This window comes from Lytechinus pictus, chromosome 13, assembly GCF_037042905.1.
Source record: "Lytechinus pictus isolate F3 Inbred chromosome 13, Lp3.0, whole genome shotgun sequence".
Taxonomy (NCBI): Eukaryota; Metazoa; Echinodermata; class Echinoidea; order Temnopleuroida; family Toxopneustidae; genus Lytechinus; species Lytechinus pictus.
Window position 1 is genome coordinate 21,381,623 of NC_087257.1, and position 18,055 is coordinate 21,399,677.

Sequence of the window (18,055 nt, forward strand, 5' to 3'; positions counted from 1 at the left end):
ATGACATCTTGACATCCATTGACATCTTACATCAAATGAATTCCAATAATATTTGACATCAATGACATATATCTGTAAGACATCGAATGAATTCCCTTTAAAGTGGCAGCGAGTAGGAGTGAATTGATAAAATTAAGATCCGAGTAAAATTGCAAGGTGACAGACACCTACATGTATTGTAGAGCAAGCGAGAAATTTGCATACTTACACAAGGTTTGCAAAACCAATCTTTCTGTGTTCTATCGTTGGACATGATGTAACAATCTTTGCAGAGACGGATTTCTGATAGCTAAAAAGGTCAAAGAGAGAAGGGCAAAAAACTCATAAGGAAGGAGAGTTTACACCTGTAATTTGTGTGATTAACTGTTAATATCACTTTTTGTTGTGCATGAAATCAAATCAAATTCAAACAATTCAATCACAGATCTCAGAGGAGGCAATCATCCCCTAATCAATCAATTAACAGTTCTTTACTTTGGCAGTCAGATTTACTTTGCAAGTACCGACTAGTTCGAGGGAAAGCAATTTTTCCATCCCATGACAAAAGGATGCAACTCTGTGGCATGAGTTTCATAATAAATTAGAAAAATGTCAATGTTTTATGTGAAATTATGTATTTACCTGTATTTAAATGTCTATAATTGGGGGCTTTGTAACTCAAAATCCTTCAGCATCATGTTGAGCATTCAGAAAATATGCCAAATCATGAAAAAAAATCAAGTAATAAAAATAATCAGGGTTGCTTCCTTTTGTTGAGAGACAGCAGAATTGCCCATAGGAAATTTCTCATTTGTGCCCTGCCTCGAGACAAATAGAGTACCAAAGTGTGAAGTCACAATGTCATAACAACAAACCGGCTGGTTCTAAACAGAGTCGCAGCTGACGATCGTCTATACACATTTGTATTTGCAAAAAGAGTGATGTGCAATAGAAACACGCGCTATAGAGCGATATGAGCGAGTCGCAATACTTCCAGGTGGGTGTTTCATAAAGCTGTTTGTAAGTTAAGAACAACTTTAAGAACGACTGGTGATCCTTTCTTGTGGTATATGGTATAATAAATTGGTGATGGTTTAGCGCATAATAAAGGATCGCCAGTCAAATAAAGTCACTCCTTACTTATGAACAGCTTTATGAAACGGCCCCCGGATTCATTCCCTTGTAAAAAAGTACCATACAGTACCATTGTTTACCATAGTATTACCATAGTATTACTATGGTAATACTATGGTAATACCATAGTATACCATGGTACTGTATGGTACTTTTTTACAAGGGTTTGTTTAGAACCAGGCTGCCATAACACCATGGCAACTGACGTCATCGTTTCGGTACTCTAGACTAAGGGCATAGCATTGATAAGATATCACTGAGGGGGAAATACTTTGACTGTGAACCAAAAGAGAAACAGCTGATATTTGATTTATACTGTAAGATGTAACCAGCTTTGTATCTAGGCCTACAGATAATCAAGACTATGCTTAAATCTAGCTTTAATTCATATCCGAATGGTACGCGCCTTAAAACCCAAGATAACAACTGGGTATTGTGGTGTGCGCACCTGTAATCCAAGCTACATCCGGAAGTAACAAATTGATGCAGAGGTCGAGCCCTGGTCACATTCTTTGGATGGTGACATTAAAGGTCTGGGGGGCGTTTCATGAAAGGACTTGTCGGACGTTTTATCCGACAAGTCCCATTTTATCCGACAGTTACTATAGGAACAGTGCCTCTCAGCCAATCAAAATCATGGAAAGATGTCAGATCCGACAACTTGTCAGATGATAATATTGATGAAACGCTCCCCAGTTCCAGACATAAATAATCATATCTTATTGATACGTGTATGAAATTATACACACACACTACTACTGGCTACATGAATCATTAAATGGAATAATTTATGGCTGAACTGAATAAACATCATGGTAAGGATTTGAAGCTGTGTGCCTGATTGAGAAGCAAAAGACAGAATCACTACACTTCAATGTTACCATAATAATTAATTTACCAACAACAACAATCCAACAAATGTAAACTTACATCATAGAGGCAGTCTTTTAGGGTTTGTTCACAAATATTAGCTCTCTCACTGACTGGTCCATAGTATATAACGGCAATGTGAACCAAGGACTTAGCATCACCTTCAAATTCTTCGAGAGTACGATACCTTTTCTCTGACAGTTTCTGACAGGAAGGAAATAAACGTAAGAATCTATTACTGTTTGTGATTTAACAAAAACTTGGTTTCTTCTATTAATAGCAATTTCAATCACTATATTTAATTTGAACAATACTGCATGCATCAGCCAATGTTTGGCTGTAAAGTATCTATATTGAAAGATTAGACTAAATCAGTATATCCTTGAGTTTTTATTTCTCATGATTCTGTTGTTTTTTTTCATCTGAGGTAATAATACACACACATACAGTGTAGAAGTGAGCATTTTGGTATAATATTAGTGAAAAAATAAAACACAAACATTAATCTTATATAGCAAGCACAACTTAAGTTTAGAGGGATTGGAGATGTACTTTAGTAAATGAAACAATTTTGAGAAATATTTCCTCAAAATTAAAGAAAAACTGTTCATTATCTCATGTGTAATAAAACTGGGCGATCCTCAAAACAAAGCCTACAAGAAAACATAACTTAGTAGGCAACATTTTACAGGAAATTTCCTAGAATAAAGAATATTTTATACTTTACCTCCATCATAGTGGAAATATCGATGTGTTGATAAACTAGGTTGTAATAATTAGGTAATTCATTCAGGTTAAGCTTCCTTGAGAGATCCCTCGCCTGAAAGATAAAAATTATTGAATTTTTATTACAAAGGGTGTCTTTAATTTAACAAAAGTCTTTTGGAATAGCTATCAAAACTATGTTTCTATGATTACAAAGAAGATTATTATATTCATAGAAGCTCCAAAGTCTCCTCTTGTATTAATCAGATAGCACATTGCTATTGATCATCATAATGGAAAATGTTCTTCTAAATATTTTTTTTCAGTCATTTTGGCCCATATTCAGGAATCAGGTTTGATTTAAACTCTGGTCATAAGTGTTAGATTAACTATGGATAGCCAATAGTGACATAAATCTCTAACAGTAGAGGTTCATAGAATCAGCTTATTTGACTCTCAAATCATTTTAACTGTCTGGGAAGGGTAAATAAGATAATTACGAAAAAAGCACAGATAACAAAAGAAGCAGATAATGTACACAAAATGTTGACATATATGGCTTTCCATAATAGCACAGAGTTAGCCCATGGTCCAAGTTAAACCCGACTTCAGAATACAGGCCCTTGTGTATTGGAGTAAATGGAGGAGTTGCTCCTATCCTACAACACAAGAATATCACATTATGCGGCCAATCTGAAATTCCTGGTAAAGTGATCGCAATAAATGAACTTTCAAAAATTCTTAATAAACATATTTTATACAGATGCTTTAGAGCGAGCAGGTGGGCTGACCAACAAAATAATTATTATTTTCTTATATTGCTGTTTGCAATTTGGCTTACACTTTCAACTACTGTTTTTCTGTTTTTATCATTTTTGTTATAAAATGGTTTCAGTTTCCCTTGAAGTCAGAGTTACCCTGCCCTCCCCTTCACATATTACAAATACTCGATATATACCACAAAAATGTAACGTACATGATAGCAATCCAAGATTAGAATGGAAGAGAATGAGATGAATTTGCGACACATTCAGGAGGCAGAGGTAGAATGTGAGGGAGAAGGAAGGGGCGCAGAGGGGGGGGGGGGGGGGCAAGAGAGGGGCAGGGATAATGGGAGACAAGGGAGGGGAGAAGCGTGGACCTTTTGCTTACCTTTTCTTTCATTCTGTTGAGAACATGCAGTAAGATTTTGTTGAGATCCCATTTACTTAAATGTATGCTCTTCTTCTTGAAACTCTACGGTTTGGAAAAAATAAAAATAATTTATCAAATCTGACTAATAGTATATAGACCTACAAGATTCATATCATCAAGTCAAGGAATTACATGTACATGCATGGTAAAAGAGCTATTTCTAATTCTAAGCAAAACTGGCTATTCCCTTTATTTATTACCATAAATTAAAAATACATTTAGCCAATAGTAGTCCTAAATGACTACAAATTCCTAATGAATCACAAAACCAGTGAATAGTCAATATAATATAAAATGTACATTTATTTTCAATGACCAATGTTGCTTTGCATTATATAATTATTTTGAAAAAATAATGAATATGAGTAAAATCTAATCAAGACTATTATTCTGAAAATGTCATTGAGAACAATAAGTTGACAAAACTATTGACAATTGAAGAATCATGGAAATCTCTATGATTTTTTTTTTCCAATCGCAAGATAACAGAAGAAAAAAAAGTGCATTGCAGCAAAGTCAATCGAACAAAAAGAACTGCAGTATTTTGATGGATAAACACTGTTAACTTTTCTGTCATAGGTCTGTGTTTATTATGATTTTTGGTGGAAAAAATATTTCATGAAAACCTGCAGTATTTTCATTCAAAAAACTGCATAAATCTGCTAAAAAAGGACTAGTTGGCATCACTGCACATGCTATTAATATTTACAGCATTTATCAATCTATTAATAAATCAATAATCCTGTATCATGATCATAATAAGAACACAATCCTTTTCAAAATTATTTCAAGGCAACTCGGTTGTACTGTCAATTCTGATTTTGATACTAACCTCACAAATAGGACAGATCCAAATGCTCAGTATCTTCTCCGGGTCACTGACCTTCACACAATCTGGATGATAGACTCTGCAGCACGTCCCACAACACAATACATCTCCCCCTGCGTGACACTCAAAACAGTACCAATCATGGGGCTCTTCAGACTAATCAACAAAGTAAGAGTTAGGGAAAGAAGAATAAGGTTAATAATTGGTATGATTGTATACCTTGAAATACTTAGGCGCTACATGTATAAAATACAACATGCTAAAGCTAGGGTAATAACCAAGTCCCCGGCTTTAGAACACCTAGAGATGTTGCATGCTACATATTATGTGCCATACAAGAATGGAATACGATTTATTCCACTTTTGGTAGAACCTCAAAATTATTTGTTATACTTCTTTTTCAGTCCTTCACAATCACAAAGGAGTCATGCATATCATTAAAAACAATTTTATGAAACACTAGTCCAGGGCTCTGTAGTAAGCAATTCATGCAAACTTCTAAAGGTTAGTCAAATATTATGCACATTTCGTTTGGCCACTATAACTATCGGAAGAACTGTTTGAAATGTTCAATCAACTGGTAATATTTGTGTTACAGAGCAACAAGCTGGCATCAACCTATACATGTACAAGAGCGCAAGCGAAATATGGCTAAAATGGAGATATATCTTGGTTTTTTTTAGGTCTGCTTTAAGATAACACTAGTTATTGAAAACATTCCTTATATTTTTTATTATAAAATTTGGTGTCGACACATGGGTCCCATAACACAAGATTTGTGATAGATTGCAAAATGTTAAAGAACAATTCTGATTGGTTCTAAATCATTTTTTTCCGAACAAAAATAAAAACAATGATCATGATTAGCGGCTTAGCCAGTAGCCACTGCCATTTATCAATGATCACAAACCTTCCTCCGTTATTGGGCCATTATTGTGCTGGGACCAACATTATCACATTCATTGATCTAGTATTTTTTTAAACCTGCATTTGGTATAAGAGCTGAGTTAAGCAGCTTAATTCATGCTCTCAACACCAACACTTAATGTAACGTAATGACACACCAATGAAACAGACTAATGTTAAGTCATTCAAAACAACATAACAGTTTTAATCAGTCATTAGCTGGTTATGTTGGTGTTAGTGTAGCATTAAACGACCAAGTAATCACCTCTTCGGTTCTTTCTTCAGCACACCAGAAGCCGTCCTGCGTCAGTCCCTCCCTCTCTCCACGCTTGCATGTTGACACTTCCTTCACCAACAAGCCCTCCTTCACGGCATTAGCCATCTCCTTCTGGACATCTTTGTTGGAGACACCGTAAGAACGCTCCATGAAGCGATAGATGCGGTCCATGTTGGCCACCTGTTTGCTCTGCCGAATGCACGTAATAGCCTCCCATAGCTGGAGGATGATCTGGGGGTTGGATAGTCGGCGCTTCACGGTTTTCACCATTTTGCCTGATTAAGGGAATGAAGAGAGCATGAGTAGTTGTAATAAAAATAGATAAAGATACATTTTGCTATACATATACTGTATGTAGTTCCATGTTATGAATTATGTGCTATGATGCATGATGTTGCCGCCCTCTACATGTATATAGAATCGGTCAGTACCACATTGAACTCACATTTTATATGATATCTGCTTGCAAACTGATGATATTTGTGATGCAGATTTGTGATGCAGATATCAGATTTCTTCGGAAGAGGCGCACGGCCAATATGTGAGACTGTCTCCCATGAGAGAGATTATCTCCAATATCAGAGACTTTTGTCATGTTTGTAAAGAATTTGGGTATCCAATTTCAGAGACAGTCTCCAGTTTGGGAGACCAATTTCCTTTGTTTACATTTGCTGCAAAAGGATTAGCTTGGTGGCAAATAAAAATGTGATAAGCGGATTCCTCATGAAAAATTATCCCTTTTCACCATCTACTTTAAAAATTCACCATCTACTTTTGTTTCCATAAAGATTTTTGTTGTCATCCACACACAAAACGAATGGGCTTTTGACCTCAGCGAGACAAATTTTGGGAGGAAAAAATTATGCTTTTGTTGGTGTTGTTTCTTTTGTTCTTTTGCAAAGCAAGTCTCCAATATGGGAGATTGTCTCCCATATTGGAGAGTCTCCCATATTAGCTGTGCGCCTTTACTGCTGTTTAATGATGAAAAATTTGCCAATTTTTTGTCAATATTTTCATGAATACTCAACTCATCCTGAAAAATACTTACCCCAAAGGATAATTTCAGGTCGCTTTTCACGTCAGATTTTAAGGATATTGGCTAATTTTTTAGATAATGACCGTCCACGAAGCATGGACACACGCGAAGTTTTAACTCGTTAGCCCTTCAAAACAATTTAAAAACATATCTTGATAGATCGCCAACTAATCTGAGATGTTACCAACTTATATTCTGTTTTATTTTCCTTTCCAACGTTGTTGGAATAATACGTCAATTGTATTTCTTCTGGGAGAACGGGAGTTCATAACGAAAGATACATGTATATAACGTATACATTTTAACACGTTAGCCCTTCAAAACAATTTTAAAACATGTCCTGATAGATCGCAAACTAATCTGAGATGTTACCAACTTCAAGCTGTTTCAACTCATCTTCTGATTTACAGTCCTTTTTTGGACTACATTCAAGAAAGATTACTCTACTCTCAAATTTCCACTTTCTCGCCTATCCATTTATTTTTCTTCTTCTATCCACTGTTTCTATAATACTCCACATGGTGTACCGTAAACCACATCAGCGAACTTCTATTTTATTTTGTTTTATTTTCCTTCCCGACGTTGTTGGAATAATGCAACTTTGCCTAGGATTCTTATAACAAGTGGAACGCCTCTGGCATCTCGCCTGCATTACGCAATTCGATATAGCAGCAGTGCCTCCTTTAAAAAACAGCTAATGAATAATTATTCACAAAAGAAAACATCAATAAGATAATGAAATATTATGTCCATTGAAACAAAATGACCTTTGACCATGATCATGTGACTTAAGGATTGTGCAAAACTATCATTCATACTTGATTACCCTTATGTCGATGTTTCATGCGCAAGTACATGTACCATAAACTTCCTGAGTTATGAAGCCAATTCAACACATTCTCCCAACATGGCCAGAGTTCATTGACCTTTAAATGACCATTGACCTTGGCCATGTTCCTGAAACACACACAGGGTATTCAGGGATACATTGCTGCCCTTATGTCCAAGTTTCATTGACTAAATCCATAGAATTTTAAAGTTATGATGACAATTCCACAAATACCCTCAACATTGCCAGTTTGTTGACCCTAAATGACCTTTGACCTTCGTCATGTGACCTGAATTTAGCACAGTATGTTCAAGGATACTTGATTGCTCTTATGTCCAAGTTTCATGAACTAGATCCATAAAATTTCAAGTTACATGATGACAATTCCTCAAATACCCCCAATATGGCCAAAGTTCGTTGACCCTAAGTGACCTTTGACCTTGGTCATGTGACCTGAAACTCGCACATGATATTCAGGGATACATGGTTGCTCTTATGTCCAAGTTTCATGAACTAGATCCATAAACTTTTAAAGTTATGACAATTCCTCAAATAACCCCAACATGGCCAAAGTTTGTTGACCCTATAAAGTGACCTTTGACCTTAATCATGTGACGTGAAACTCAGGCAGGATATTCAGTGATACACTATTGCCTTATGTCTAAGTTTTATGAACTAGGTCCATATACTTTTGAAGTTATGATGACATTTCAAAAACTTAACCTTGGTTAAGATTTCGATATTGATTCCCCCAACATGGTCTAAGTTCATTGACCCTAAATGACCTTTGATCTTAATCATGTGACCTGAAACTCAGGCAGAATGTTCAGTAATACTTGATTACCCTTAATCCTTATGTCCAAGTTTCATGAACTAGGTCCATATACTTTCTAAGTTATGATGACATTTCAAACACTTAACCTTGGTTAAGATTTCAATGTTGACGACGCCGTTGTATGAAAAGCGGCGCCTACATACCGGTATTCTGTTTATTTTAAAGCAGTAGACCTCAAAACCCTTTTAAAACATGTTCCGAACGATCGTGCATGTTGGCGACCCGACTTCCATTGCATTTTTTTTTTATTCTTTGCGACTTTATTTTGTCAGGAAGATGTTCGTGACCACCAACAAAATTTTAATATAGGCCTAGGCCTATTCCTTTGTTTTTAATAATATTGACTATTCGATTTCGATTTTAGAAGCTTATTTAACTGCCGATCCAATTTTTGATCTGATTTTGATCCGATTTTACAATGACCCATTTGTATCACTGAGGCATAATGACGCACCAAGGTAAAATGACTGACATTGACGCATCCCAATCCTCAAACTGTGACAGACCAAATGCTTCATGACCATGACGGTACCTAGACCAAAAGCTTCAGTCTCTGTATTTTGGTTGTTCCGCTGAACTACGTTGGCTCCACTCACCATACATAGACTGAAGGGGATGGGGCCCCGTACCTACAGCCAACGTATAGTGAACTAGCGTTTTATAGATCGCGATTTAAAACTGTTTTTTAAGCAAAATTGAAAGTTTCATGGTTTCCATTATCAGGGAAATATAAATAACTTAAGTAATTGCATACCTTGGGCCGGAGTTATTGAAAAAAATCCTCTGGATGATTGAGAAATCTGTCATCTAAGACATTTTCACCTGACCTGACGGTTTTTCTTGCAAGTTGCCATCTTGAATGACGTCATTATCGTTATTAACTTAATGTCTCGAATCGATATATCGCGATTATAACTAGTACTAGTACTAGTATAACTAGTATCGTTTATCTTCGGTTTCGTTCGCATATGGAGCAGATCGTATAATATCGAAAGCAATATCGATATCACATTCGTGATTGTTGACGTTCGTTTGTAAATATTTTATAGTTTGGCTGCCATTTTGACCATTTTTATCGTGTCGCAACCCAATTAAACATCGGTAAAGTATATTTTTCATGCCTTTTTCATCTATATCGTTTAAAGTATTTAAACATTGAAATATCAAGTTTTAAAAGTTTGTTGTTTATACATCCTTAGATTGTAAATTCGATGTGTAAAATTACATCAAACTTTGGACTGTGAATTGACAAAAGGGAGGGAATGAGAACACATGCGAGCCCACACGTACACCCTACCGTCGGTAAATGGGGATTACAGTAAAATGTCAGAAATTGTTGAATAAATCCCCAGAATCGACGGTTATTCCTGTCTAGACGGTACCCTGCGTCACGTACCATAACAACAATTCCCGGGGGTCAGGATAGTTGCATTATACATTTAAATTTAAAAAATCAAAACGATTTTTCTTTTTCCTTTGTTTCATAATGTCTATCCATAAATAAATCTTATTTTAGGGGCGCAGACATGCCCCTCGCCCATTCATATCGAGTCCAAATTAAATTGAACGCTCCCATATTTCAGTTGTGATGTATCCGGTGATTTCACTAACGTGTCTTCCGAATACTTCTATCATGGAATCGTGATATCGCCTATTCACTCATGTGCATTAGAAATAGCACACGCTCATAAAGGTAGTGCCTCCTCAGCATGTGTATGTGTGGCATTTAAATTAATGGCAATTGCTTACTTTTCGCGAGGTTTTTAATAACAATTTTCAAAATGTTATAGATTCTTCGCAGCTTCAAAATGCTCATGAATCGCATACAAATGCGTCAAAATATTCAAAATCACATGGACTCACCGATTTATTCAGATATTTCCAAAATATTAGAGATCTCTACAATAGAAACGCCCGGAAAGAAAATCGCTTCAACAATTGAACAAATGAAGATCTTTTCATAGGCTAGGCTGCGCTAGGCCTTGCGCTGACGCGGGGGGGGGGGTGCAAGGAATCCAAGGTTATTTTAAAGGAAGTTCCACATCCACATTAAAGTGAAATCAATGTCATTTTTACCAAACTTTGCACATATAGACACTTTAGCACCTGGATATTCCCCGGGGTATAATCAGTCCTCATAATAAGTCATATAACCCATGCATAACTGTTTGTGAAAATAAGCAAAACTTTACGTGAAAACAGATATTTTCATTGAAATTTTGATGAAATTTTCAGGCTTGTTTTCTCTATTCATTCAAACCAACTCATTGCTAGTGTGACTGGCCTTTAACTTTTAGGGCCGGCACGGCCTATATAAAATAATTAAAGCTTATTACCAATAATTGATCCTGGCGGGTTGTTGACAGCTAGCTTCTGCATCCAGCTTATCTGCTTCAGGCTCCCCTCGCCTCTACCTCACCATCCATATAGCATCTCCATCTAAATTTAAGGGGGAACCATTAGGGGCGAAAAATTCCCCCCGGACCCCCTCCTCATTTTATTTGGGGGCGCCCTAGCTAGCTATTCCCTTGCTTCTGGCAATCTGGGCCCCTGATGATGTACCGCCCATCCCTCTTTTCTAGGGGCCTAACAATTGACCCATAACCATCGATCCCCCTATATGTTCTGATATTGTCGTTTGTTTTTAATTAAAGGACAAGTCCACTCCAATAAAATTTTGATTTGAGTAAAAATTTAAAACACAAATCAAACAAGCAAAACACTGAAAAATTTCATCAATGAAAATCGGATGTAAAATAAGAAAGTTATGACATTTTAAATTTTTTCGCTTAAATGCACAAAACAGTTCTATGTACATCCCCCGGGGGGGGGGGGGCACTCAGTATATAATGCATAGTGGGTATGTGCCGCGGAGGGGACCCCCATTTTTACACTCAAATTTCCGTTCCAAGGCATAGCATTTTTGTCTTTTTGAGAAAAAGAACAAAGAAAGCCGCTCCAAGGCATAGCATTTCCTTCTTATCGAGAAAAAAGAAGAAAGAAATCCGTTCCAAAGCTTCGCATATTTTTCGTTACGCCGTTCCGGTCGCATTGATCTGCTACAAGGAGCTGCAATTTTGGTGAAAAGCGGCCGTAGAGCGCTTTTCGACCATCGCCTAAGCGCGAGCGCACCTAGTCTAGTTCTAGACGATATTAAACTAATTTATTTGCACCGATATATACGTTCTATTCCGTGCGTACGCCCAGCCGAGTGTGCGCGCAAAACCGAGAACCTGTACTCCGAGGAAATATTTCCTCGGAGTACAGGTTCTCGGTTTTGCGCGCACACTCGGCTGGGCGTACGCACGGAATAGAACGTATATATCGGTGCAAATAAATTCGTTTAATATCGTCTAGAACTAGACTAGAGCGCACCCGGCGGAGGCCGCGCTAGTTTTAGCGCTGCGTCATGCACGATTGCCCGTTCCATAGGAATGCATACGCACTCACAGAGATACGGAGATCCGTTCCGAGGACCCCCGTTTTCACAAACATTTGTAGTTCCGAAGCCCGTTCCGAGGACCCTCCTTTTTACAATAAGCCCGCTCCAAGGCCCCCGTTTTTTGCCTCGCCCGCGGCACACCCCTACCACTTTTTTGGTCGAGTGCCCCCCCCCCCCGGGGTACATCCTCGTCAGTATGCAAATAAAGAGACTGATGACGTCATCCACTCACTATTTCTTGTGTATTTTATTATCAAATATGAAATATTCTAATTTTCTCCTCATTGTCAATTGAAACGACGATTATTTCCTCCCAGCATCAGTGTGGACTTTTTATTAGCATTGTTTAATACCACTGGTTCAGTCAAGTTGCCGTCCTTATTGTCAATCTGTAAAAAATGAAATGTTGTAAAATTCAAAACATTCCGTATTAAGTCAGTATACACAAAATATGATTCCTCGAACTACAGCTATTATTATTTTATGCAGTGACATAATTATTATATGCTTCCTTTTCATGACTACTTAAAGTGATCGTCCATTTCAGGTCTGAATATAAGACATTTTTATTACGTACTAACGTTCGCATTAGTGAATTGGTTAGATATCTCTGCTCTTCATGAATTCCTAAAGACAGTCCTTAAAATGCCCCTTTTTTCTGGCCTGAATTTCAACAATTTTCAGCTCTCGCTTCGCCCTCCATCATTTGTTTAGTGAAATACGTATTGCCTTGATTAATTCCTACAAACAAGCCTTAACATGCATTTCTTCATGTCTGAATATAAACAATTTTCAGCTCGCGCTTCGTGCTCACAATATTTGATTAGAGAGATACGTATCATGTTAATGATTACAATTACTACAAAAAGTGCTTCATGCTTTTAGGAGCAGTCCTAATTTAACCAGGGCGTGCTTGACGCTCGCATTAGATGACTACGGTGAGATGTGTAAGCTCTTCATGACTTCCTAACAAAAAGTCAGTTAAATATCCCCGTTTGGGGTCAATATATATTAAAAAAAATTCAGCTCGCGCTCGCTTTGTTTGTTTAATGAGACAGGTACGTATCATGATTACAAAAAATTGCATAATATAATCTGTCCTTTTTAATTCTGAATATCAACGATTTCCCGCTCGCGTTACTCGATCAGTGAGATACATTATCCTCTGCTGGTGCCTCCAATGCCTTGACCCACAATCCGCCACTGGCCAAGATGAGAGGCTACCACAACCATTCACTTTAAATATACTTGTTCTTCTCCGTTGCTCGCCCCCTTCTTCTTCTTCTTCTTCTTATTTAGTAAATGATATACAAACTCATTCTAAACATGTTTGTTTCTTAAATTTTTTGATTTATAATTCAGTTTGCTTCATAAATACATGAAACACAATTTTTATGTATTCTCATACTTTTATGTAAATTATACCACTTTTTTTAATTTCTATCTCTTATCAGTGTTTAACTTCTGAATATTTTTTATTATCCTGATTTTTATCGATTTTTATATAGTTCTGTAACCATTAATTCATACACTTTGTCTCTGAATTGTGTACTTTAATTCGTTGTTAAATACTATAGTTAATTACATTTACTTTATTTCTTTGTATAACATATTGTAAATTTTCTTGTATTGCATTGTATCACTTTAAGCACAATTTTTTAAATATTACTTTGATTTTTATCTCATCTTAAATATATTATTGATTTACATGTACTTATGTTTTTAATGTCAGGAACATGGTGTAAAACAGTTTTTAACTGATCTTGTCATCCTGAATAAATATATCAGAATAAATAAATAAATAAATAAATAAAAAATTATTTTGTGTTGAATATCAACTTACATTGAGATGGATGAATCCGGCAATTCTGTAGCTCACGAGTTCAAGTCGTAACCTGAAACAGAGAATGAAGAAAAGATATGCATTTTTGTCTAAAATTAGCATTTGGACACCAATCTCGTTCTAAAAAACATATATATATATATATATATATATATATAAAGGTAAGAAATTAAATTAACTGACAAGCAAAATATTGAAAAAAATTGCATTTCCTATATACATATCGATTTTAGAAGGTTGCAGGGGTTGCCACTATAAAATAAGCTTTACTGCGTGTCAGCTTTCAAAGCCTGAATACGCATAAAGAAATATACCAATCTATATTGGAATTAGAATTATCGGAATAATAATAATAATCATAATAATGATGATGACGATGATGATGGTGATGGTGATGATATTGATGATGGTGATGATGATGATGATGATGATGGTGAGGATGATGATGGTGATGATATTGATGATTATGGTGAGGATGATGATGATGATATGATAATGATGATGGTGAGGATGATGATGATGATGATGATGATGGTGATGGTGATGATGGTGATGATGATGATGATGATGATAATGATTATGATTATCCAGGTAAATCATTTTTACTTACTCTGAACAAACGATATGACAATCGAAGTAATCGACGTAACCTGAAATTGAAAGTAAAGAAACACTGTGCATTTTTATCTGAAATTAACATAATAATAATTATAATTATCGGAATAATAATAATAATCATAATAATAATGATGATGATGGTGATGGTGATGATATTGATGATGGTGAAGATGATGATGATGATGATGATAATAAAGATGGTGATGATGATGATGATGATGATGGTGATGATATTGATGATGATGGTGAGGATGATGATGACGATAATGATGATGATAATGATGGTGATGATGATGATGGTGACGATGGTGGTGATGATGATGATGATGGTGATGGTGATGATGATGATGATGATGGTGATGGTGATGGTGATGATGATGATGATGATGATAATGATTATGATTATCCGGGTAAATCATTTTTACTTACTCTGAACAAATTATGACAATCGAAGTAATCGAAGTAACCTGAAATTGAAAGTAAAGAAACACTGTGCATTTTTATCTGAAATTAACATCTGATATTTTTCATATTGTGGAAAGTTGGGTGACACGTCAGTGGACTCCGCGATCGAATGATGATTACTTGTTTGGGGTCTGAAGGTGCATTGAATAGTGTACGAGCATGGTATCAAAAGTTAAATAGTAGCTGCCCCCTATTCGGGATTGTCTACCAATAAGGGGGTCGGGGCAGGCCCCTGTGTAGGAAAATAATAATTCTACAAAAAGGCTAACTATTTTCCACGCATGAATATGAATTTGGCCCCCAAAATACTAATACACTGCTACAACAAAAACAACAACAACTACTACTACTACTACTACTACTACTACTTCTACTACTACTACTACTTCTACTTCTACTACTACTACTACTACGAATACTACGAATACTATTACTAATACTACTACTACTGCTATTGCGACTACTACTACTACTGCTGCTGCTGCATCTGCTACTTCATATACTACTACTGCTACTACAACTACTACTACTACTACTACTACTACTACTACTACTACTACTACTACTACCACCACCACCACTACTACTACTACTACTACTACTACTACTACTACTACTACTACTACTATATACTACTACTACTACTGCTACTACTAAAACTACTGCGACTACTACTACTACTACTACTACTACTACTACCACTACTACATCTACTACTATCTACTACTACTACTACTACTACTACTACTACTACTACTACTACTACTACTACTACTACTACTACTACTACTTCTACTACTACTACTACTTCTACTTCTACTACTACTACTACTACGAATACTACGAATACTATTACTAATACTACTACTACTGCTATTGCGACTACTACTACTACTGCTGCTGCTGCATCTGCTACTTCATATACTACTACTACTACTACTACTACTACTACTACTACTACTACTACTACTACTACTACTACCACCACTACTACTACTACTACTACTACTAGTACTACTACTACTACTACTACTACTACTACTACTACTATATACTACTACTACTACTGCTACTACTAAAACTACTGCGACTACTACTACTACTACTACTACTACTACTACTACTACCACTACTACATCTACTACTATCTACTACTACTACTACTACTACTACTACTACTACTACTACTACTACTACTACTACTACTACTACTACTACCACTACTACCACTATCACTACTACTACTACTACTACTACTACTACTACTGCTACTACTAAAACTACTGCGACTACTACTACTGCTGCTGCTGCATCTGCTACTTTATATACTACTACTACTACTACTACTACTACTACTACTACTACTACTACTATTTCTACTACTTCTACTATTACTTCTACTATACTACTACTACTACTACTACTACTACTACTAAAACTACTGCCACTACTGCTGCTGCTGCTGCATCTGCTACTTCATATACTACTTCTACTACTACTACAATTACTACTACTACTACTACTACTACTACTACTACTACTACTACTACTACTACTACTACTACCACTAATGCAACCACTACTACTACTACTACTACTACTACTACTACTGCTACTACTAAAACTACTTCTACTATTACTTCTACTACTACTACTACTACTACTACTACACTACAACTACTACTACTACCACTACTACTGCTACTACTACTACTACTACTACTACTTCTACTATTACTTCTACTTCTACTACAACCACTACAACTACTACTACTACCACTACTACTACTACTGCTACTACTACCACCACCGCCACTACTACTACTACTACTACTACTACTACTACTACTACTACTGCTACTACTACTACCACCACCACCTCCACTACTACTACTACTACTACTACTACTACCACTACTACTACCACTACTACTACTACTACTACTACTACTACTATGCTGCTGCTACCACTGTTGCTACTACTACCGAGGGAGTACAAACAAAACTTGACACCTCACAAGTCCCTAATATGGAAAAATATATTATGAACACATCATTACAGTATTACATTTGGCTTGAAAGAGTATTTTCTTCCCAATAATTTGATACCATATTAATGTCATTTTTATTAACGCTTGAATGATCAGTAAGTATTCTTTGTAGTGATGTAAAATGCAATTTGTGCCAAAGTATAAGGCATGAATAATCCAGGTGAGCGTGTCATAAAAAGACTTTGTCTGACAAGTCCCATTTTATCTAAAAGTTACCATACTAACTGTACTTCTCAGCTAATCAAAATGAAGGGAAATGTCAAATCTGACAACTTGTCGGACAAAAATTTGATGAAACGCTACCCAGGTGTCAATGATCTCATTATCCTACAATGATTGCATTAAAATCCATTTCAAATCTCCTTTTTTATAATTTATATTATAATTCTTTTAACTAAGCAGCTTTTAGAATCAATTTTCAAGTTAATTTCAATCTAAAAGGGATTCCCAGATATGTTTACTAACTCATATGGGATTGATAATAATAACAATATTAATAATAATAATAATAACAATAATAATAATAATAATAACAATAATAATAATAATAATAATACCTATAATAATTCTACTACTACTACTAATAATAATAACAATAACAATAGTAATGATAATAATAATAATAATGATAATAATGATGCTGATGATGATGATGATCAGGGTAAATCTTTTGTACTTACTCTGTCCTGATGAATTTCCGAATATAACTGTATATAATCTGAAAATAAAGAAACACTGTGCATTTTTATCTTTACTTAACATTTATAATATATTTTATGTTGTTGAAAGTATATATATATATATATATATATATATATATATCACTCTATAAAGTAACTAGAATATTTGAGACATTAAGTACATTGGAAATACATGACAAAATACCTGTTTAAGGTTCTCTGAGATCGAATGATGATTGCTTGTTTTGGGTCCATTTTGAAGGTGCATTTAAAGGGATGGTCCGTGATGAAAAAAATAAATATATTAAAATTCACAGAGTAAAATGCTGAAAATTTCATCATTTTTGCACCCTAGCTGCGGG

The 18,055-nt window shown here is 35.7% G+C and overlaps 1 protein-coding gene across 3 annotated transcripts in view; it reads right to left on the reverse strand.

Moving 5' to 3' along the window:
• The window catches only part of LOC129275295 (zinc finger MYND domain-containing protein 11-like), a 33,189-nt gene extending 15,456 nt beyond the window's left edge, over positions 1 to 17,733 (reverse strand). The window contains exons 1-10 of one of the 3 annotated variants that reach the window (XM_064108302.1): positions 17,694 to 17,733; positions 14,927 to 14,964; positions 14,490 to 14,529; positions 13,880 to 13,931; positions 5,883 to 6,169; positions 4,715 to 4,867; positions 3,841 to 3,924; positions 2,711 to 2,803; positions 2,044 to 2,187; positions 209 to 289 (exon numbers count right to left, since the gene is read on the reverse strand). In XM_064108302.1, the coding sequence (XP_063964372.1) occupies positions 209 to 289; positions 2,044 to 2,187; positions 2,711 to 2,803; positions 3,841 to 3,924; positions 4,715 to 4,867; positions 5,883 to 6,164 (837 nt within the window). In that variant the 5' untranslated portion in view covers positions 6,165 to 6,169; positions 13,880 to 13,931; positions 14,490 to 14,529; positions 14,927 to 14,964; positions 17,694 to 17,733. Of the gene's footprint in view, positions 1 to 208; positions 290 to 2,043; positions 2,188 to 2,710; positions 2,804 to 3,840; positions 3,925 to 4,714; positions 4,868 to 5,882; positions 6,170 to 10,457; positions 10,587 to 13,879; positions 13,932 to 14,489; positions 14,530 to 14,926; positions 14,965 to 17,693 lie in introns of those variants that run through there. The other 2 variants (XM_064108304.1, XM_064108303.1) reach the window with 2 other exon arrangements.
• Between the last annotated feature and the right edge of the window lie 322 nt (positions 17,734 to 18,055).